This window comes from Osmia lignaria, chromosome 6, assembly GCF_051020975.1.
Source record: "Osmia lignaria lignaria isolate PbOS001 chromosome 6, iyOsmLign1, whole genome shotgun sequence".
Lineage (NCBI taxonomy): Eukaryota > Metazoa > Arthropoda > Insecta > Hymenoptera > Megachilidae > Osmia > Osmia lignaria.
The window spans coordinates 2691807-2711553 of NC_135037.1; the positions used below are offsets into that span (position 1 = coordinate 2691807).

Consider the following 19747-nt stretch of genomic DNA (forward strand, 5'->3'; position numbering starts at 1 on the left):
ATTGCACCACAATGTTATATAACAGATTTTTTAAATTACAAAACATTAGAATAAAATAAAATAAAATAAAATAAAATATAATATAATATAATATAATATATGTATATATATATATGTATATATATATATCTATATCTTTGTTAAAAACTGGAGATTCTTTGTTGCTATATAACAAACTAACATATTTAAAAAGAAACTACCACGTCTTAATGCCTAATCAGTAGATTCGTATATTTTGATTTTCTTATACTCCTTAGGCGTTTCTTCATTAAACTAATAAGAGTTATCAATCTCGAGAAAACTTTCAAGTTACATGTTTCTACATAACTTGTTATTAAATTATGTACTATTCATTGTTATGTTTCGATCTGTACTAATATAACGATCGATTATCGTTTAATTGTTAATATAAAACTTTGTCTATGTAAATAAATTTTTTTTCCGCTTAACATTAACAAAATTGTAATGAAAAATATTTTTTTCAAACTGTACGTTTTCTTTCTTTTTTCCTGAGTCGAACTAGACTTAATTAGTATTAATTTCATTTCTACTTAGAAAAATCAAAATGGAAATAAATTTTGATTTTATATTGCACCTATTATGTACGAACGTATCTCGTTCTTTAATTATACAAAGTACATATTTCAATTTTTCGTCCTATTCTTCTCGCTTCCTTCTCTAATTTTATTTTATTGCTTTATTAAGAATGTAAGTACTTTAAAATCGATATAGTTATTATGCAAATGAGTATAGCTTGCAAACAACAATTTTAAATATAAAATGCTCTATTTCTTTCTCTTTTCTTTCTCTATTTATCTATGTGTAAAATGTTCAAAAGGTGTGATAGAATAGAGAAATAATTACTGAAATTTTAAATTTAATCAATGTTATTATAAATCTTATATATACATATATTTTTTTTAAGCATTTTTTTACCATTTCTTGCACACTACATAATATGTGCAAATAAATAACCAGAGATTCATTAAGTAATACATAGAAGAATATAATAAAAAACATGAATTTTTATTCATATTTTGCATTTATGATAAAATGTTAATTTTTCATTGAATTTAATTTTCCTAATTATTTCCTAAATATATCACATCTCATCAAACATTTTATCTGAAGGCACTTAATTTATTACAATTCCAATCAAAGTATTCTGTACATGTATACTACAGAAAACGTTGAATCTGAGAGAGATAAAGAAAAAGAAACAGAGAACTGATGATAAGCTGTATAGTAAAGTCAAAAGAATAATTTGAAAAAATGTTTACCTTTGATTATATACAAGTATGTACAGTATCGAGCAAAGTAGATTTCCTTAGATAAAATAGCGATATAGAGCAAGCATGAATTCTCAAAACCTTATTTTGACGATATTAATATTAAAAAAATGATTTAGAAGCAAGATAATATAATTTTTAATTATTAAATATTATAAAATGTATTATACAATTGAAAAGTATGAACAACCAAGTAAATATTGATTTAAATTTTCCCGCATAAGCGTTCGTACGCAAGTGGTGGGAGGCGACAGACCTATACATATGAGACCATCTTCCCCCACATAGTCATTCTCCCTGCGGCCATCTACGGAGTGGGGGTGGCAGCCCGGTACTCCGAGACGTCGCCATTTTTCCTGGAGAAGTCTCCCATGCCCAGTACTGTACATACCCACGCACAATATACAAATAAATTTAACTAAATAAAAAAAAAAAATAGATATTTCGTTTGTTTGTTGAAAAATTCGTCATCTATGAATACGAGAATGTAGAAAGTAAATAGAATTAATTATTCAATTTACCTGGTCAGAGGCATATTGTATAGATATATTATATAAAATGCCAAGAAAAGTTGAATAAACCGGTTAAAATGAATAAAGCAACTTAATCGAGACTGTACACCGTGATAATAGAATGACCAAGAGGATACAGGATGGATATATAAACGTGTTGACGAACAGGGCTGGTGATGCGAACGTGGCGAAGGTGGTCTGTCTCGTCTGGTTACTGGTTGGTGAACCGATCGTAGATCGAAGATCGAAGATCAAACGCGGATGTTGTGTTCCAGAGTCCAGGTGTTAGCACGGGGCGGGTGGATTCCATTGTTAGCACTCCAAGCCTATAGGCCATGGTCAACCAAGGTTAAAAAGAAAGAAAAGAAAAACAGTTTGTTAGTTATTTAATTATGATCGATTCGTGTTACCATTAAGTATTCGAACAGTTTGATAGTTAAAAGAAATATAGTTAGTGAGAAGCATTGCCTATCGTTAGATACTTGTACATTATTCATTTTTTTATTTTTTATTAAAAACACAAATTTATTTATCTGCTTAATTTTTTGTTAAAAATCAAATCGTCTAAATTTTATTTTATATACATTTTCATAAAAATCGAATTAAAAGTAAACGAGGAGCAATTGCTTCGCACCTTCTGTTGATCGATATTAGTGTTGAAGCATACATATGTATAATATCTAGAAAATCTGATACGTCATTGAAAAAAAATTTATGAATTCAAACGATTTTTGCAAATACTACTTTTCGTTATTATGTTACAGTTACGTATAATTATTTGATGAAATATAATTGTGAACGTGTCAGATTTACATTTAACAAACATATATTTTAAAGATGATTTTTTTTCTTTTTCTTTTTCAAATGGAAATATTGGTTATTAGAAAGTTAAACTACGTTGATTTTGTAAGTTTTACATGTGCCCTCCCCGCGCTTAGGATAGTTTAGAAGAAAAAAAAAAAAAATTAAAAATGCAAAATTACGCAACATTCTAGCACGAGACCATTGCAAGACACGAACGAGTGTAACAAAAGCAGACTTGGAGTAGTGATGATAAGATTATTTCGATTACTTCAAATGCAAGGAGTTTGTTATTTTTCTTACTTTTTTTTTTTTCTAAAAAATTGTATCATTCTGTAGGCAGCTTGGGTGTGCACCTGCCACCATGTAGCAACGTTAAGTAAAATGACATTTTTTTAAACGTGTGTATAATATTAAAGATATACATAGATATAAGAACGCTATATTACTATGAACCGTATTAATTGTAACGATTAATATCCTGTCAGTAAGCAGTCAGTTAACAGGCGAATGGATTGCGAGTGTGCCGTATTAATAAGATATAGGTCTATTATACATACAAACTTTTAGATAAGCGTACCTATTCTGTTAAACGGTGTTAAAATACTATACAGATTATATTATATAAAACACAGTGTTAATGTGATCGCTCCGAAATAACATATATGTATATGAAACTGAAAATTCTCGGCTATTTATCTGTACGATATACGTACATCTTGCACCCCATTGTAAAAATACCATTTTTTCCCCTGAAATTTTACTCATAAAATATTTACAAGCAAGTGAAAACATAGTTTACTTAATTTTATTTATAACAAATTAATTATCTTTAATAACAAAAGTAATTTTCTGTATACATATGTATAACGAGTTAGCGTCAACTTGGCCATGTGGAGCATTTTTGTTAGTTAAATAAATATTAAAGATGTATAGTTATACGATTCGTGTAACGAATGAGATTCTATTTATAATAAAGGTGCCATTATAAATTATATATGCGTAAGAATTGTTAGTGACGGTACATATAGTAACAAGGATAGGATGCAATTTTAGGATGAACTTTGAAAATTAATTAAAAATAGTTACTGAAAAAAAAAGATATTTCGCAATGTGAAGAAGAAAAATTTTAATCGATTATGTAAAATTAGTCGATTAATAATTCGTAAAGTATTCAGAAAAGGTGAAACTAAATCCAATCCGTATGATTATTATAATGAATATATAGGGGGTTCGACTAGAGGTGGGCATTCTTGCAGATAGTGATTGCTAGGGCGATTCTGAACAATTTTTTCCTTTATCAAAATGATCGTTAAGGCTTAGTTTTTGAATTATTAATGAAAAACTCCACGGGAATGTTGGCTATGAACCGCGCTCGACCGTGGCCGCGAACGAACTATGCGCGACTTCAGTCAAGCTTGGTTCGTAGCAGACACCCCTTTGGCTGAGCCCGCGAACTACGTTCGCTCTGATTGGTTGGTGTTTTTTGTTAATAATTCAAAAACCAAGTCTTAACGAGCATTTTGGTAAAGGAAAAAGTTGTTCAGAATCACTCCAGCTACCGCTACCTAAAAAGATGTTCACCCCTAGTCGAACACACTGTATACACACAAGGATAATATTTCCTAAATGCGATATCCTGGAGTTAGGTGGAACAAACGGTTGAAAAATTAACGAGTAATCAATGAAAAATATGATAATTTATGCGTATACTTTTTTCAACAAGCCTTCGCATCATACATCATAGCACCACCCCTGTTATCATTGTATGAAATAAAAAAAACTGCTTTTTCTGTATTTCGTATAAATTTTTATTTGAAATATGTGTACAACGCACGCTCGCCATGTATACACGTATACACGTCTACGCGTCTACACGTAGAAAAAGGCGGACTAAAACTGGAAAATCGGCTAAGTGTTCCACAGGCACAAGCTGCCAAAAAAATTTCTAAATAATTCTAAGCTATCTGTTTCTTTGTTCTTTTTTTCTTTTTATTATTCAAAATTTACATATACTCACTGCGTTAAGTATATGTTTATGTATATGTAAGTATGTATGTACGTATGCACACGTATAAATCAGTTCAGATTATATTTAATTACGGTACAAGACGACGTATCGTTTCATTTCTTTTTTTCCTTTCATTTTTCTTCTTTTATATTTACCTTACGAGCACTCTATATTGTTTATGCAAAATTCGAACGTCTTAATCGTAATTCGTTAAAACGTTATTTAAATAACAACGATAATATCTGTACTTAACCAACTGTAGTTAAGATATTCCATGTAGCTGTATTAAGAAAAATTGTGTAAAGAGAAATAAATAAATAAATAGAGATAATATTAAAGATGGGTAGGTGCGCACCCATACCACTGTTCTCCAGCAAGTTACTTGCGTTACTTCTTGTACTTGTAATGTTGCAACAAGGATAACGAAAGAAAAAGAAACTAACCTTTCTACCTAATTGCGGGGAGTTGATTCAAGATTCAGCAAATATATTAACGGAATGATTGATTTTCATTAAATATTTAAATAACAGAGTTTTGAATCAAATAAAAACAAGATGCTTGCTTTTATTTCAAACTTTTCCTGTAAACACATGGACGTATAACGCGACTGTTTATTATTTTTAACATAATAATTTATTATACTAAAATTCGAATTAGACGAATTTAAAAACACGATAAAAATTTATAATATGGATTTCCATGTTCAAAAATCGTAATTTCCTATATATAGACATTTTAAAGCGTCGAAACCATCTGTATTATATACCTGTTTAACGTCTGTTATTTGTTCGTAAATTTATTTTCCTTTAAAATAAAATTTTGAAGACGTAGAAAAATCGTAATATCAATTACCTTTGATAATAAAGGTAAAATTTGTCCGCGAGTAGTGTTCACGGATTCATAAATAATACGTATTATGTATAACATGAATAAGTGTATATAGTGAAAAGTGAAAGAAAAGAAAAATCTAATAAATCGCGAATACTATAGAGAATAATGAAACGGTATTAAAAAAACTAACCTTTTCGCGGAGGCGCGAACAGTATTGCAATATCGGTCTCCGGATTCACGATAAAGCACCAGCCCTTTGATAAGGGTGCTCGCGAATCTGACCCAAGTGTCTACGTTGTTTCGCAGCGGCTGCTGCACCTGTCCCCAACATACAAACTTGTTTAATTCATCTGCTTCCACATCTATTTATTATTTCATTCCACTCCTCTCGGCAGGTCACTCGACTGCCGCTAGAAAAAATAATATTATCAATTAAAATGATCGATAAAATCACAGTCGAAACGCAAACTGATATCTCTATTTCCAACGTGTCCCATTTAATAATTTTCAATTTTTTAGCATCTTTTCATCATATTTTTAGTATTTCTATTTTTTATCAGTTTGCGGCTGATTGTGTCCTTTCAATTGAGTACAACCTTTTTTTGTATCTGAAAAAAGAAATAATTTTTTATCCCGAATAATTGTTAAAATGATTCCAGATCTATTCGACCAATAGGTGTCACGTCAAATCTTCTACCTTACTTACTCTTTCACACTGATCATTGCTTTTTCAATATTTTCAAGTTATATCATTTATATAATGGAATTTAGATTTAAATTTGAAAAATTTGATCTATATCAATCAAAATGCCTTACAAAATTTTCTTATTACCTACAAAGTACAATAAATATTTTCTACTAAAAAAAAAAGAAAAACAAAATGGATAGATCGTATGTACAACAAGAAGATATTAAAATTTATGATGTTTATAAGGGTCGTAAAAACCGAAAATATTGGAATACCGCTTGCGCTTACAATTAAAAAAGATAACAAACGGCACTTATCCGTTGTTTATTTAAAATATTAAATCCTTGAACAGCGGAACCTGGGTTAATCGTGACTGAAAGTTAAATGTATAATTTTTAAATTGGGGCTCTCTCCATGGTTCGCCGTCCGAGGATTAACAATGAGTAGCTGTAATTGTTGGTTACGTCTACTCGTCTTTCTTTAGCGTCAGCTATTATTAATATAATCAAAATATATAGAGAAATAATACAATAATTAACATAGTCTTTGCTATATTCTGCGCAATATCGTTGACTGTACTTTCAACCGAACGGTATCTACTGGTAATAAAAGTCGATATCATCAGGGGCGTCATGTTAACCTTTTCGAAGATATGGAGTTTTGTCACCCCCTCTCCTTTTTACTAAATGAAAATAAAAAAATTTTTAACGTTTGGTCAAGAATTACCGTATCCAACTTGACGCTCCTGGATATCAACGACGAGATTTATCATTTCCCTTATAAATTGTTACTTTGTACAACTGCTTCCATTACTGTTATTAGATATTATTCGATCCACCAAAACTATGGATTATTATCGTATTTCTAGATTGTAGATGTCCGATATTTACAATGTAGGATAATTTGTTTTATGAGGTAGGACAAAATAACATTTCAAGGGATATCTTGATTTTATGAGAAAACGTCGCTAACCTTTACAAAAATACATTTCAACTTTGTTCGTCACTTTAATACAATATTATCCGATAATAAACAAATTACTTGAAATAACAAGCGTTCACACGTATGTAGCACGCGTTATAATAATCAGTCCTGAAAAGACAGTATCGTAATTGGTCCCTGCTTTTCCTGTTATTTCTTGACTACCGTTTAATGTCGTGTCTTAATCTATGTACCTCGCTTATTAATCTTCGAAACGAGTAGTTTTTGTTTATTCATACTTTCAAAATATTACAATTTCAAATAATCTTTTTTACGAAAAATTCATAATTTAAAACGACCTTCAATTGCCGGATTGGATATAATTTTAATTTAAATCGATTAAAATTACTCTTAAAATTACTACTACTACTAATAATAATGATTATAATCATAATAATAACATAATATAATTATTGATTAATTATTAAGCAAATATGGTTTTTGAAATTATTTGCTTTGAACATATTTGTATCAAATTGAAATTATGCATTCTTTTACAATATAGTGTAAATGTAAAATAACAAAATTGTATAAAAATTGTATAACACTGTATTAAAAGCATTCAAAACATTAGTGAACGTGTGATAATTTTATAACGATCAGAATAATTGATATGTAATACTGGAAATAATATTGCGCTCTATTGTAATAAATTATGAAAAAAAAACATGAAAACCGAAGTATGTGCAACACCGAGCATGGTAGGCTTCTCTAGGGAAAACAGCGATGTTCCGACCTTCCACCCTTCCTCGAGAGAGCCTCGTATATATAGGCTTGTGGCCCCCCACCAATTGCATATCACGGTTGCGCGGAAAAATTTGATTTGATATTTATTTTATCATTTTTATTTCTCAATAACATACTACCTTTTATATTTGATAATTAAAAATTATATTATATTGTTTCTAATATTAATTTTGTTTGTGTTTTAATAGTAATACCGTCAAATTAAGATTTTGAAAATTTCTGCTTCCCCTATAGTACCATTTTCCATAGGGAAATCTACTTTGCTTCTTAGTGTACAATTACGAAGAAAATGCAGATATAATATTATAATGATAATAATGACAATAATAATTTGAAAAATGTCAATATTTGTCAAAACTTGCTTAAATTATTTGAAAAATACAGTTTATCGCTACTTTTAATTTAGCTAATTAATTATGTTGATGAGGTAGTGTTTCTTTTCTATCTGCTCTTTATGTAGGTTTTTAATCTGCTGATTTGATATATATAAGTCGAAATAATTTTAATCACCTACAAACTGTATTAAATATACTTTATGCCGAGTATAATTATCTCCTAACTGATAATTCAAGAAAAATTATATATAATAAAATGAATAAAAGGTGGTTCATAAATTTCAATTTATGGAATTGTGTACAGTTAAAAGTTTGTATGTCGAAAGTAGTAGCGCAACCATAATTGGTTGTAGGCGAGGCCCAAAAAATTATTTGCATCTAATACCTAATTAATATCTTGATAATATAAAAACTAATTTTTTTAAAACAATATTTTTAAAAATATTCCGGTATTTATTAAAAGAAAAGTTTTTAATTTTATAACAGGGGTTCAACTGAGCTCCCCACCTTCACCCACCAGTTACGCTACCGACCGAAAGAACCATATATTTTATCGTTTTCTGTCACCCTTTTTTCTTTCTTTTCTAAGTACGATCGAATTTGATTACAAATAATAAATATATACGATTTAAAAATTACAATACGTGTCACAAAATAAGCTTATCATACAGTACATATACGACAGCTTTATTTCTGTATTTCTTTAACGTGTATGTTATATATATATCCCACTATTAACAAATTGAAAAATTTGTAAATCTTTGGGAAACCTGACTCGAAACGAATGGCTTTATAAAATAACATAAGTTTAACATGATATAAATAGAGAAATAAAATTTTCTGGACGAATGAAATAACGATTTAAAAAACTTTCGGATAACATCGTGTCATGACGTTAAACATTATACCTACGATGTTAACAAATAATAATATCGAAGTAAATAATTACAAACGATAAATAAATATCTTAATATGTACATATCTTCGATTCAGAGAATAACTATGAAAAGAAAATTGAACATTTATTACTTCAAGTTTCTCGCATTCACGGTGCTATTTTTTAGTAAACTTAAATGCTTCATTTGTGTAATTGTTAAATCGTTGAAAAGGAGAAGCAAAATCAGAAACACGATATGTTCACACGTGTTTTATAAGTTATACTAATCTTTTTGTACATTCAACTTCTACAAGAATTAAATAAGCACATGTTTCATTTAATTTTATTCATTTATATAACGTACAAATTGAATAAATAGCAGCAAGATATTTAATTTTACGTGTAATGGTGGATTTCCCAAAGGAAGTCCGTTTCAACAGAAACAATAAACTCTTCTATTACCCACCAGACTATATTCTACAGTGTGTGTATATATTGTAATAGTATTCAATTTTCTTGGCTTATAAGGGTCAATAGAAGTGACAGTAGCACCTTTGATGGAATAGAAGTAATTATTCTTGTGTAAAACTAGGGGGTCAGTCGATGGGTGTGTAATACCCCTTCTTGCCCTTGTGTCGTCCAGCGGGAATTCTTGTACAAAATTTCTTCTACAAAGACGTATGTTTTGTAAGGTTAAAAGCCAAATTACAAAATTGGACTATTGTACGATGCTAGATAATTGTATAAGGAATATTTAGAAAAAAGAATCATAAGAAAATATTGTATCGCTTGAAAATTTGTGAACAAAAAAATCAAATTTGAACCTTTTCATGCCAGCATAGCTAACTACCGCGCCATCTTTGTCTCTCTATGCGAGAGAGACAAGGATCGTCGGTGGTTTCTGAATTTCCCCAAGATTAACAATTAGACCGTCGCTCCTGTTGACCCTTAATTAGTACCTTTCTCTCGATCACCCAGCTTTACTCTTTATATGCCAACAGTGCAAAGCTAAGTTGTATAGAAAGAGTGCAACTGTCAGTCATCAAACCGATTTTAAACCTACATCGATAAGCCAGTTGCCAACACAAATAACCTGTTATTGTCTATGTATTTATCAAATGACCGTACATTTAAGTTAAGAATTCATCGTTTCTCCAAATGCTATTATACTCTTTCTATAACGTTTCCTTTTTATGCATCTGTGTATAGCCGTGCACGCGTGTGTATACGTTTATGTACGTACATATACATATACGTACATATGATATATAGATTAAAAAGTATAAGAATAAATAATATTTGATTGTTTGATTACATATATGTATATATATATGGCAATGCACCAGAAAATATCGGACATAGAGTAACGAATGGGTACTACACGTTCCCTTCATAATGTTCTTTTAAATAACGATAACGAAATATAAAAACTATGTCGATATGATGCGTTTGAAAAATGAAACTCCCGCCATTTTGAATATACAGAAAACTACTGAAACAAGTATTTTACTTTGAAGATGAAAATTTAATGAAAATTTAAATTGAATAATAAGTCAAATAATAATAAACATTTCAACCATTAATTACAAAAATTACCCTGTAACATGTACAAATGAAATTATTATTAAAATGATAATATCGATATAAAACAAAAAGAAAAATAAAGGAAGAGTATTTATGTAGTTTTAGTAATAACAATGATTAATATTGAATATACGGATAATATTTCATTTTTCAAACAGATCATAATTACTGAACACATTAATGATCTTTACTATGCATAGTAAATGGTAACGAATGTACAAGTGTAAGATTTATGGTACGATAACCGAGTATTTCTTCATTGATAAAGAAGAGATTCTTCTCTCCCTCTGTCTTATAGATAATATATATGTGTATATATTAAATATATACAATATGTATATACATCATTTGTATTACGTGGCTCAATAATTTACATCAATCACACAGTCATTAAAATACTGCATGCATTAAAATCTTGACAGTTGTAAAACAACTAATAAAATTTAAATAGACGTAACAAAGGTATTAAATTATTAAAGAGAATCTCAAAAAAAAAAGAAAAGAAAAAAAATGGAATCAGATATAGTCGAAGGATATCGTGATAAACTCTTATATAAAACAAATATAATAAATAATATCATCGCTTATCGTAATGTACTCTGATAAGTTTGCAATTATACTTGTAATCGTTCTTTTCTAAGTCTATTTAATATCATATAATTTCTAGCCACCAAGATTTGACAATATGTAACAGAAATTTTATCAAGAAAAATCCTTTCGTCGCCAAAATAAAATGAAAAAATAGTCAAAAACTATGTATAAAAATAAATACTGTTATCAGTTACAATATTGCAACTGACATTATTTAAGACCTTAAAAAGTTATTGAAATGTTTAGAAATAACGTGTTAATTGAAAAATTAGATTTAATATCTTTCCTGTTTTTGGACAAATTTTTACTACCTGAATAGTAATTCTTCTTTCAGAATCTTATAGTTTTCTCCTAAAATATCTCTGTTAATCGTTACTATCCGTTGTTTAAAAAATGCGGATTATAGTATCATAACATTGGACGTGTATCCATTATTAAATAATTACCAGAATTGATACGACTAGTAAATGACTGATTCAATTCTCATAGTGTCAAACATTCTATACCACAAAATAAAAATAATAATACCATTTACTTAATGCTACTACTTAATGAATCATTGATACCCCCTCCCATCCCCCAATTTCCTACAGATTTTAACAATTTTATATAAATATCGAAATAACTATCAGCTTCCTGTCAATTATTACTATGCCCGTAATGTTGCTAATGGTGATCTAAGTAATGATAATAATGAAAATGATAATGATAGTGAATATACTACCAATACTAGTACTAATGATAATAATATTAATAGTAATACTCACTGGCATAATTAGGTAGGGGCCAGGGTGGGTCTGGACCCCCTAAAAATGTAGACTGGCCCCCTCGCCATTCTAGAATTATAAGATTATAAAATCCTATAATACAAAAATTTTAGTGCTCAAAAATTTGAAAATTCCAGAACTTAAAAATTTCAGATTTCTACAATTCCAGAATTTTTAAATTTTTAAATTTCTAAGGGAGGTATCTTACCCTAAAAATCCTAGTTATGCCAATTGTAATATTATTAATATTGCTAAGTAATAAATGATAACGACAACGATGATAATGATAATTATGATGATAATGATGATGATGATGGTGGTGGTGATGATATTGTAGTACTAGTCATAATTATTGTATAACACTTATGATAATAATAATATCAATAAAAATAATCATAATAATCACTTACAAGTGCGACAATAGCTAATAATATTACTGCTACGGTACACAGTACACACGTAAATAAAAATAAAAAAGTACCTATGTACAAACTTATGTATGCACATGCTCTTTCTGTTTAACGCGCAGAATATTCTTCTCGTTCTTTTTTTAAGTAATAAAAACCTATGCAAGAGAAAAGTATATACCTATTATACAGAGTCACCCATCCAACTTTATTACAATTTCCTCTACTTTTAGAATTTTATCTGTCAAGATGGATTCATAAAGTATTGCTATAAATAAATACAGTTGTTTGCTTATCTGTAAACAATTCCAATAGCAACAGTTACGTTTGAAAATGTTTTCTATTATTCTAGAAATGCAAGAAAATCATATACCAACAATAAGTTACTATATTTCCAAGTATTATTATTTTTTCATGTTAGAGTCTAAAAGCAGCAAGAGTATTTCAAAGGATAAAGTTATATGGAAACACTGTATATGTATGTATATCAGAATTCTAGAAGAACGGACAGAATTTCAACATCTTGTTCAATAACATACCGAGCACATTACAGATTAAACATAAAAGAAGAATATTTTCAAGGAAAGAAAGAAAAATGGAATCCTCTAAAAAAAAATATTCCCTTGAAAATTGAATTTCGTAGAATACGTAAATAATATCGTATATTGCTTTTCGTTCGTTCTTTTGATCTAAATCGTTTTCTTTCTCTCTCGTTTTCTCTTTTTCGCAGATTCTTGTTTCTCTTTGTTGTATTTGCATCGAAACGTACCGAAAAGAGACGAAACGACCCACGACGAGTAAAAGGAATTGCACGATGAACGTAAGAAAATAAAGAAAATGAAAGATATAAAGAACGATCTTGGTAATCAAGATCAGCGAGCAAACAACCCACCAGAATGATCAGCAGTTGTGTATTCCGTGAGAAGAGGCGAGGCTGCCAGGGCTGCGTAGTTGGCGTAATCGGCGTACGGCGTGTAAATAAGCCCATGAGGATCACCGGCAGAAAGAAGGGATCCTGGTGGACCCGATCCGTTCAGTAGAGAGGCGGCGGTGGTTGGAACAGATATCCGTGGTGAGAGTATTAACGGTGCTCCGAGCGGAGCGCTCGGCGTTCTCATCGGCGTGGCCAAGCCAGGAAGAAGCCGTTGCGTCTCCGCCGCAGCTGCAGCTACGCGTCTCCATTCTTCGTCGCAAGCTGAAACATCCAATAAACACTATACTCGCATCGAGTTATTTACACTCAGAATCATAAATTAGGGAATTCAGGAAAAATGCAAATTCCAGGAACAAGAAAATGAATATTAACCCATTAACGCCCGCCATATTTGTTTAAGTATAATACACACATTCTATTTTATAAGTAGTGCTATTATTCATGGATATTAATTTAAAATAAATTATACGAAATAAATAGTAAATCAATGTTTTTAAATACATACCGGAAGCTGCAGCCACTTTCGTGTTAGAATCTCGATAGGTACCATTTATGATAGCAAGCTCCATTAGTTGTCGTTTCTTCAATTCATCCTCTCCATCAGCCTGCCAATGATAAGGTTAATTAATTAAAACAATGTATTTATACGAATTTGATGTTTTATAAAAAATTAAAAAGCAAGTTTGTTCTCTTTTCTTTTTTACAAATTTTGGATACTAATATTTTTGTATTATATGTATATTTTTTATGATATGATTATTATTTCTTTTTTTTCAGAGAATCAACGCAAGAATAAAAGGAATGCTAAGTGCGTTGCAAGAAAATCAGTTTGAAGGATTACTGTAACTGGAACTCTCTCACCACGGGAACAAGAAGTTTCTTCACTTCTTCGACGGCTCTGGCAAGCTTCAAAGTGGCACGATTTTCTGTATCTTCGACTGTTAGTAAAACATGCAGTTCATCCGTCAGATGTTCCCAGTTTGGTTTCCCTCGGTTTAGCTCCTCCTATCGAACCGGTCAGTTTTGATAAGCCTTCTATTATAATCGTAATCTACCACTTCTAATGCAATCTTACTGTACAAACGTATTATACTGCAGTTACGCGAATACCGATACGTATTCTATTTTGGATAACTATACGTAACATTTAAATAATAAACTTTCTGAGCAAACAACTTGATATCGTAATACTTCAGTTATACCTATTTCCACATTTATTTAATACACATGTATACACCTACGCGTTATACATTTGTATTACTTTAAACCCCTAAACGTTGGGGAATACATAAAAGTACATATGTATATAGAGAGATTATTATAGCCATAAATGCGTGGAAGATCGAAAGAAATTTTGAGTACACGTAACAAGTATTTATTTTTATACTCGTACTTACGATAAGATTTTCTCTCATTCATCAAACGCAGCTTGAAAAGAGGAATACATTACTTGTAGATCGAACGAGTAAATCAATATTATCGTTCAATGTTTTATAAACGGTATTTGAAATTTGTTGATACATTTCATTTTTTTACACATTTATTAATGGTAGTGAAAATAATGATACTAATCATATATTATCTAGATAAGTCAATTAAACATGTACAGTAGGGGGCATGATAGGTTTTCCCAAGGAAAATGGCGAACTGCCAAGCTTCCGGACTCCCGCCCCACCCAGTACGTGGCCGAGGAGAGACTGACAATGTAGGGAGGAAGGCCCCGTATATATAGCTCTGTGGCCTCCAACCACTTACGTTTACGCGGGAGAATTTGAATCGATATTTATTACATTTCTGATATTTCTTAATTTTATACTATATTTTATAACGTTTAATAATTAAAAATTATATTATTTAGCTTCTAAATCATTTTTAACATTAATATTATCAAAATTAAGATTCTGAGATTTCTTATTTCCCTATATCGCCATTTTCGCTAGGGAAGTTTACTTTACTCGATACTGTAGATAAGTATTAATCTAATATTTTTAATGTCATTAAAAATTGTTAACGGAAAATAATTTGTTAGCGAATAAATTTACCTTTTTTTTGTCCCTCATAGAACCTTTCCCCCTAACCATTATTTTGCATCCTGTTTCTTGTTCTAGTTGTTTGGCTGTCATTCCACGTGGCCCAAGAATTCTTCCAACAAAATTAAACTGTAACAAAAACGTTTCAAGAATTTGTATATACCTTTTTTTTATACTTATACCATTGATTTGCAAGCATAAGTCGTAATATAACAACGTATAAATATACTAATAAGAAAGCTAAAGGTAAAACTTACGTCTGGATGTTCTTTAACCGGTACATAAACTTTCTCCGTCAGCGTGATGATTTTACCCTCTGGTTCTGGTAAAATCAGTGGTTCTTTCTTAACACCACTGATTTGGAAAAGACTCGCCCGCACTTTTGCGATTTCTACAACAAAAGATACCATTAAAAAATAGCTGCACCTTTTACTTAAATATGAATATTTTGTAACATACGCGTAAATAAATATAAAAAGGTATATGTGCGATACTACGTGCTACGTTTCCGTTAAAAGCAGCAAAAAGGACCGTAATTAAAATGCGCGTATAATTTCTTCTTTAAGTAATCGCTATTTTTTTTCGTGGGAATTTTATCTCGAATAATGGAACAGATAAACATCGGACTTCTGAACTAAAAACGAAATCCTCTGTTGAATGTTTTCGCGAACGTTTCCGGGGGAAAGAAACTTTCGACGTGTGCAGAAAATGTAGGTTGAGTTAAGCGATTGACAAAATGTAGAAAAGTTGGTCAGTGGCACGAGTTTTGAGACACGTGGCTTCGGATACTCGAATGAAAGATTCGCAAAAATTTGAATTTTCAAGTTAAAAAACATATATTAAATAAAATTTTTCCTAACAAACATTTACAGGTAAATAGGACATTTTTCTCCTAGAACACCATTTCCTCTAGTAAAGCCTACCATACTCAGTTCTGTATATACGTAATGTTGTATCTACCAGCAATGTATCTACATAACATACGTACGGTGTATAATACAATACGGATCTCATATCTGCGAACATGAAAGCATGAATGAAGAGGGAAGGTAGATGAAACGGGTAAGCAATAAGAACGGAGCATCGTATCTACTTTTAGTAACATTGCTCATTACGGATGACATCAGATGCATTATATTCTCAGTTTCATTACCTTCCTCGTTTCCTTTCAAACTTCTTTGTCATAGTTTTGATATTTTATCCGCATTAAATAATCCCCAAACGAACAATGTTCTAACGAATAGAAAGCAACAAAAAATGTAAAATATGAAATTAATGAAACGATTAAGAAAACGATTTTGATACAGTTATTTACACACGGGGTACACCTAAATCGAATAATAGTAAAACAAATTGATCAAGGATAGCGTTTAATCGATACGATAACAAGAATAATCATTTGAACACACTGTTTGATATACAATATCCAGGTATGTCAGCAAAATTTATTCTACTCATCTGACTCACATTATGAGTCACATTGTGCAACCAATTGCACCTCATCTTCAGAAATCTCATTCCTAACCATACTCCATGTATGAACCGCTCATTTGTAAAATCGAATAACATTAAAAAACAATATAAAATAAGAATGTTTGAGCATCGGTCAAACGTGGTTTAATATTAAAATTAAAAAAAATTAAAAAATTGCGGTTAATCGTTTCTGCCTACGAATGATTCGTAAAAATGCTTGATATTCTATTTCACAATTAAAACACGCTAATTTTCTGAAAATTCTAAAAAATTGCAGGAACGAATTAAAATTTCTGGGAGCCGGGGCTGTCGAACTTTCAAGGGCCCCCTTGATTCAAGAATTAAAATTTATTCTAAATAAAATTATAAAGGGCAATAGTAAAATTTTGTGCAATATTTGGAAAATTTGTAACGACGCCCCCTGCAAAGTGGGCCCAGAGTTGTAGCCCCCCGCAAACTCCCAACTCCCGGCGCTGTTAAATTAATAATAGCGCTGCTAAATAATATAATATATGCGTTTTGTATCATTTTTCTTCTTCCAAGGGAACACAGAGTTTCTTATGAAACGAACGAACAATTTATTGGAAAATACATTTCTAAACGACAAGAAAGGAAGAGAAGATGGAATGAAATTCGAAGCTAGCAACCAGATACACGACGTAAAAACGTTCATTACGTGTGAGAATAAAAATCTACCTAAGCGTAGGTTACGATGGTGGATCAATGTTGGTAGTGGTATAGGTGCAGCGTCTATGACATCATCGATGTTGTAATCACCCAGCTACGATCCGTGACACAGATCAAATGCTTCAAGAAGAATAAGAAGATCGCGTTGCGTCGCGATTAACTTACGAAACTTATTTACCCTTTGTTAATTAAATTTGTGGAAAAAAAATGCAAAAATATTGCAATTAATTTTGCAATACTGTTATATTTTATAGGAGAAATATGTGAAACTACTTATATAAGAAAAAGCATAATGCAAAATTTCCGGATGCTTTGCAGATTATATTAAATATTCCAGATAAGTGGATCGAAGGGGATTTTTTTAAACGTTTATCAACATGACTGTTGCAAATACTAAAATAGTAGTTTCAAACAGTATGAAAGAAATCCTGAAGTTATTAAGGGATACGTATTTTATTTGAGAACGTATTAGCGAGGGCGTGACACGAATCTAAAAATAATCATACTTGACTCGCAATACTTGACCGACTATACTTGTTACGGTGTATTAATTATGTTGCTTTGACTTAGTTTTGCCGTTTAGCGATTGGAGAAATGACGATCATGAAGTATCTGTTATAGGTAATGTATACGATATAAAAATAAATAATAATCTGGTTTCAAATTCCAATTTGAAACTTGGTATCGCGTGTATCGGACTTGTGTCTCGGTGGCCAAGTCTCTTAAGCAATTTACAACTTATTTTCACACAGTGAGTCAGAAGGATATATTTATAAATTCGTAGCCAAGAAATTTTCTACCAATAATGTGTAAGGTGTGATTCTTAACGTTTCTTATACAGTTGCGCAAACATAATGCATTAGACACTAAATAAAACCCTAAAATACCACAAACATTTACTATTTTTTCGTTTTGGCATAAGGCTAACGTTACACAGATCATGTAAAAGTGTAAAAATGTGAAACGCATAATATCTATCTACGTAGAAACATAATTACCTGTTAATTGTTTCAGATAAAAAATGAAAAGAAAAAAGTTACAATCATAAACAAATATGATATTTTTCCTGTTTCTCACATTTATGGGTCTGTAGCTCTAAGGTTAGGCGCAGGCGCGTGCGCACGACTAGGCGCATGCGCACGAGTAGGCGCATGCGCACGTGCGAGCGCGCGCCCACACATAAGTGACTAACATTTTCAATGAAAAACAAACTTTTTATGTTACAAGTAACGTATTCAAGCAATAAAAGCATGTAGTCTACACAAATATTTATACGCTTCATAGATAGCAGTATCTCTGAAGACGCTCTATCTGTGTATTGTCAGACTTGGCCGAAGATTCGAGATTCGAAAGAAAAATGGATTTTGTTGCAACGCAAAGTAGCAGAATATATTTTGCCTTGAAATTGCAAATGGAGAATTTTCATTGGAACAACTTGAAAATTCATAAACACAATTATTAACGTACGATAAATAAAAGACATAACGAAATTACGATATCCACGCGCCTGTGTTATACATATTAATGTATTATAATTCGTTGACAGAAAATCGTCGAAAAGGCGTAAAGTAAAAATAATGGGTAGGATGCTGATAAAATTCCACTGGTATTCCAAAGTTACAACCATAAATGCTGAACCTGTTTCATCTTAAGGTAAAGCTGACCGACTAAGGCCGGGTACGAGGTATACGAGTACGGTTTGGTATAATGACCTGAAGGTACGTGTGTTAGTGCACGGCCGACTCAAGGCAAGAAGAAAGAGTGACGATGAGAAGAGGGAAGAGTGCAGGTTGGAAACGGAGATGGCAGAGAATTCCTTTCACCCTACCTACTTTTCGAAGCTTAACGTAAGAGAGTCGAATTCAATGGAGGTGGGATGAGATGCCGGAGACGAGGGAGGATGGAGAAGCGTGATAGCGCAGGGAGGGAGTACAAAAAAAGAAAAAAAAAATGCTTGAGAAAGAATATCATGGTGGTAGACGAAGAGAAAAATCAGAGTCTGAGAAAGAGGAAAAATTAAACGAGATCTCCATGTGCGTCGAAAATGACAGCCGAGAAGCGCTTATTTCAAAGCATCCAAGAACACCAAAGTTGTACGCGGAGACAGCAACAGGGTTGAAGAGTAAATTTGCACGAGCGAACAAACCACGAGCAAAGATACGTGCGAGTAAAAGAACGGAGATAGAAAGAGACGGAGAATGA

The 19747-nt window shown here is 31.2% G+C and overlaps 1 protein-coding gene across 3 annotated transcripts in view; it reads right to left on the bottom strand.

Annotated features, from left to right (window-relative positions):
* how (protein held out wings) overlaps positions 1-19747 on the bottom strand; it is a 26795-nt gene continuing 7048 nt past the window's right edge. For 2 of the 3 annotated variants that reach the window (XM_034318657.2, XM_034318658.2), the window contains exons 2-9: positions 15643-15776; positions 15398-15514; positions 14220-14360; positions 13861-13960; positions 13314-13616; positions 12015-12083; positions 5635-5762; positions 1-2127 (exon numbers count right to left, since the gene is read on the bottom strand). In XM_034318657.2, the coding sequence (XP_034174548.1) occupies positions 5680-5762; positions 12015-12083; positions 13314-13616; positions 13861-13960; positions 14220-14360; positions 15398-15514; positions 15643-15776 (947 nt within the window). In that variant the 3' untranslated portion in view covers positions 1-2127; positions 5635-5679. The remainder of the gene's footprint in view (positions 2128-5634; positions 5763-12014; positions 12084-13313; positions 13617-13860; positions 13961-14219; positions 14361-15397; positions 15515-15642; positions 15777-19747) is intronic. The other variant, XM_034318659.2, reaches the window with a different exon arrangement.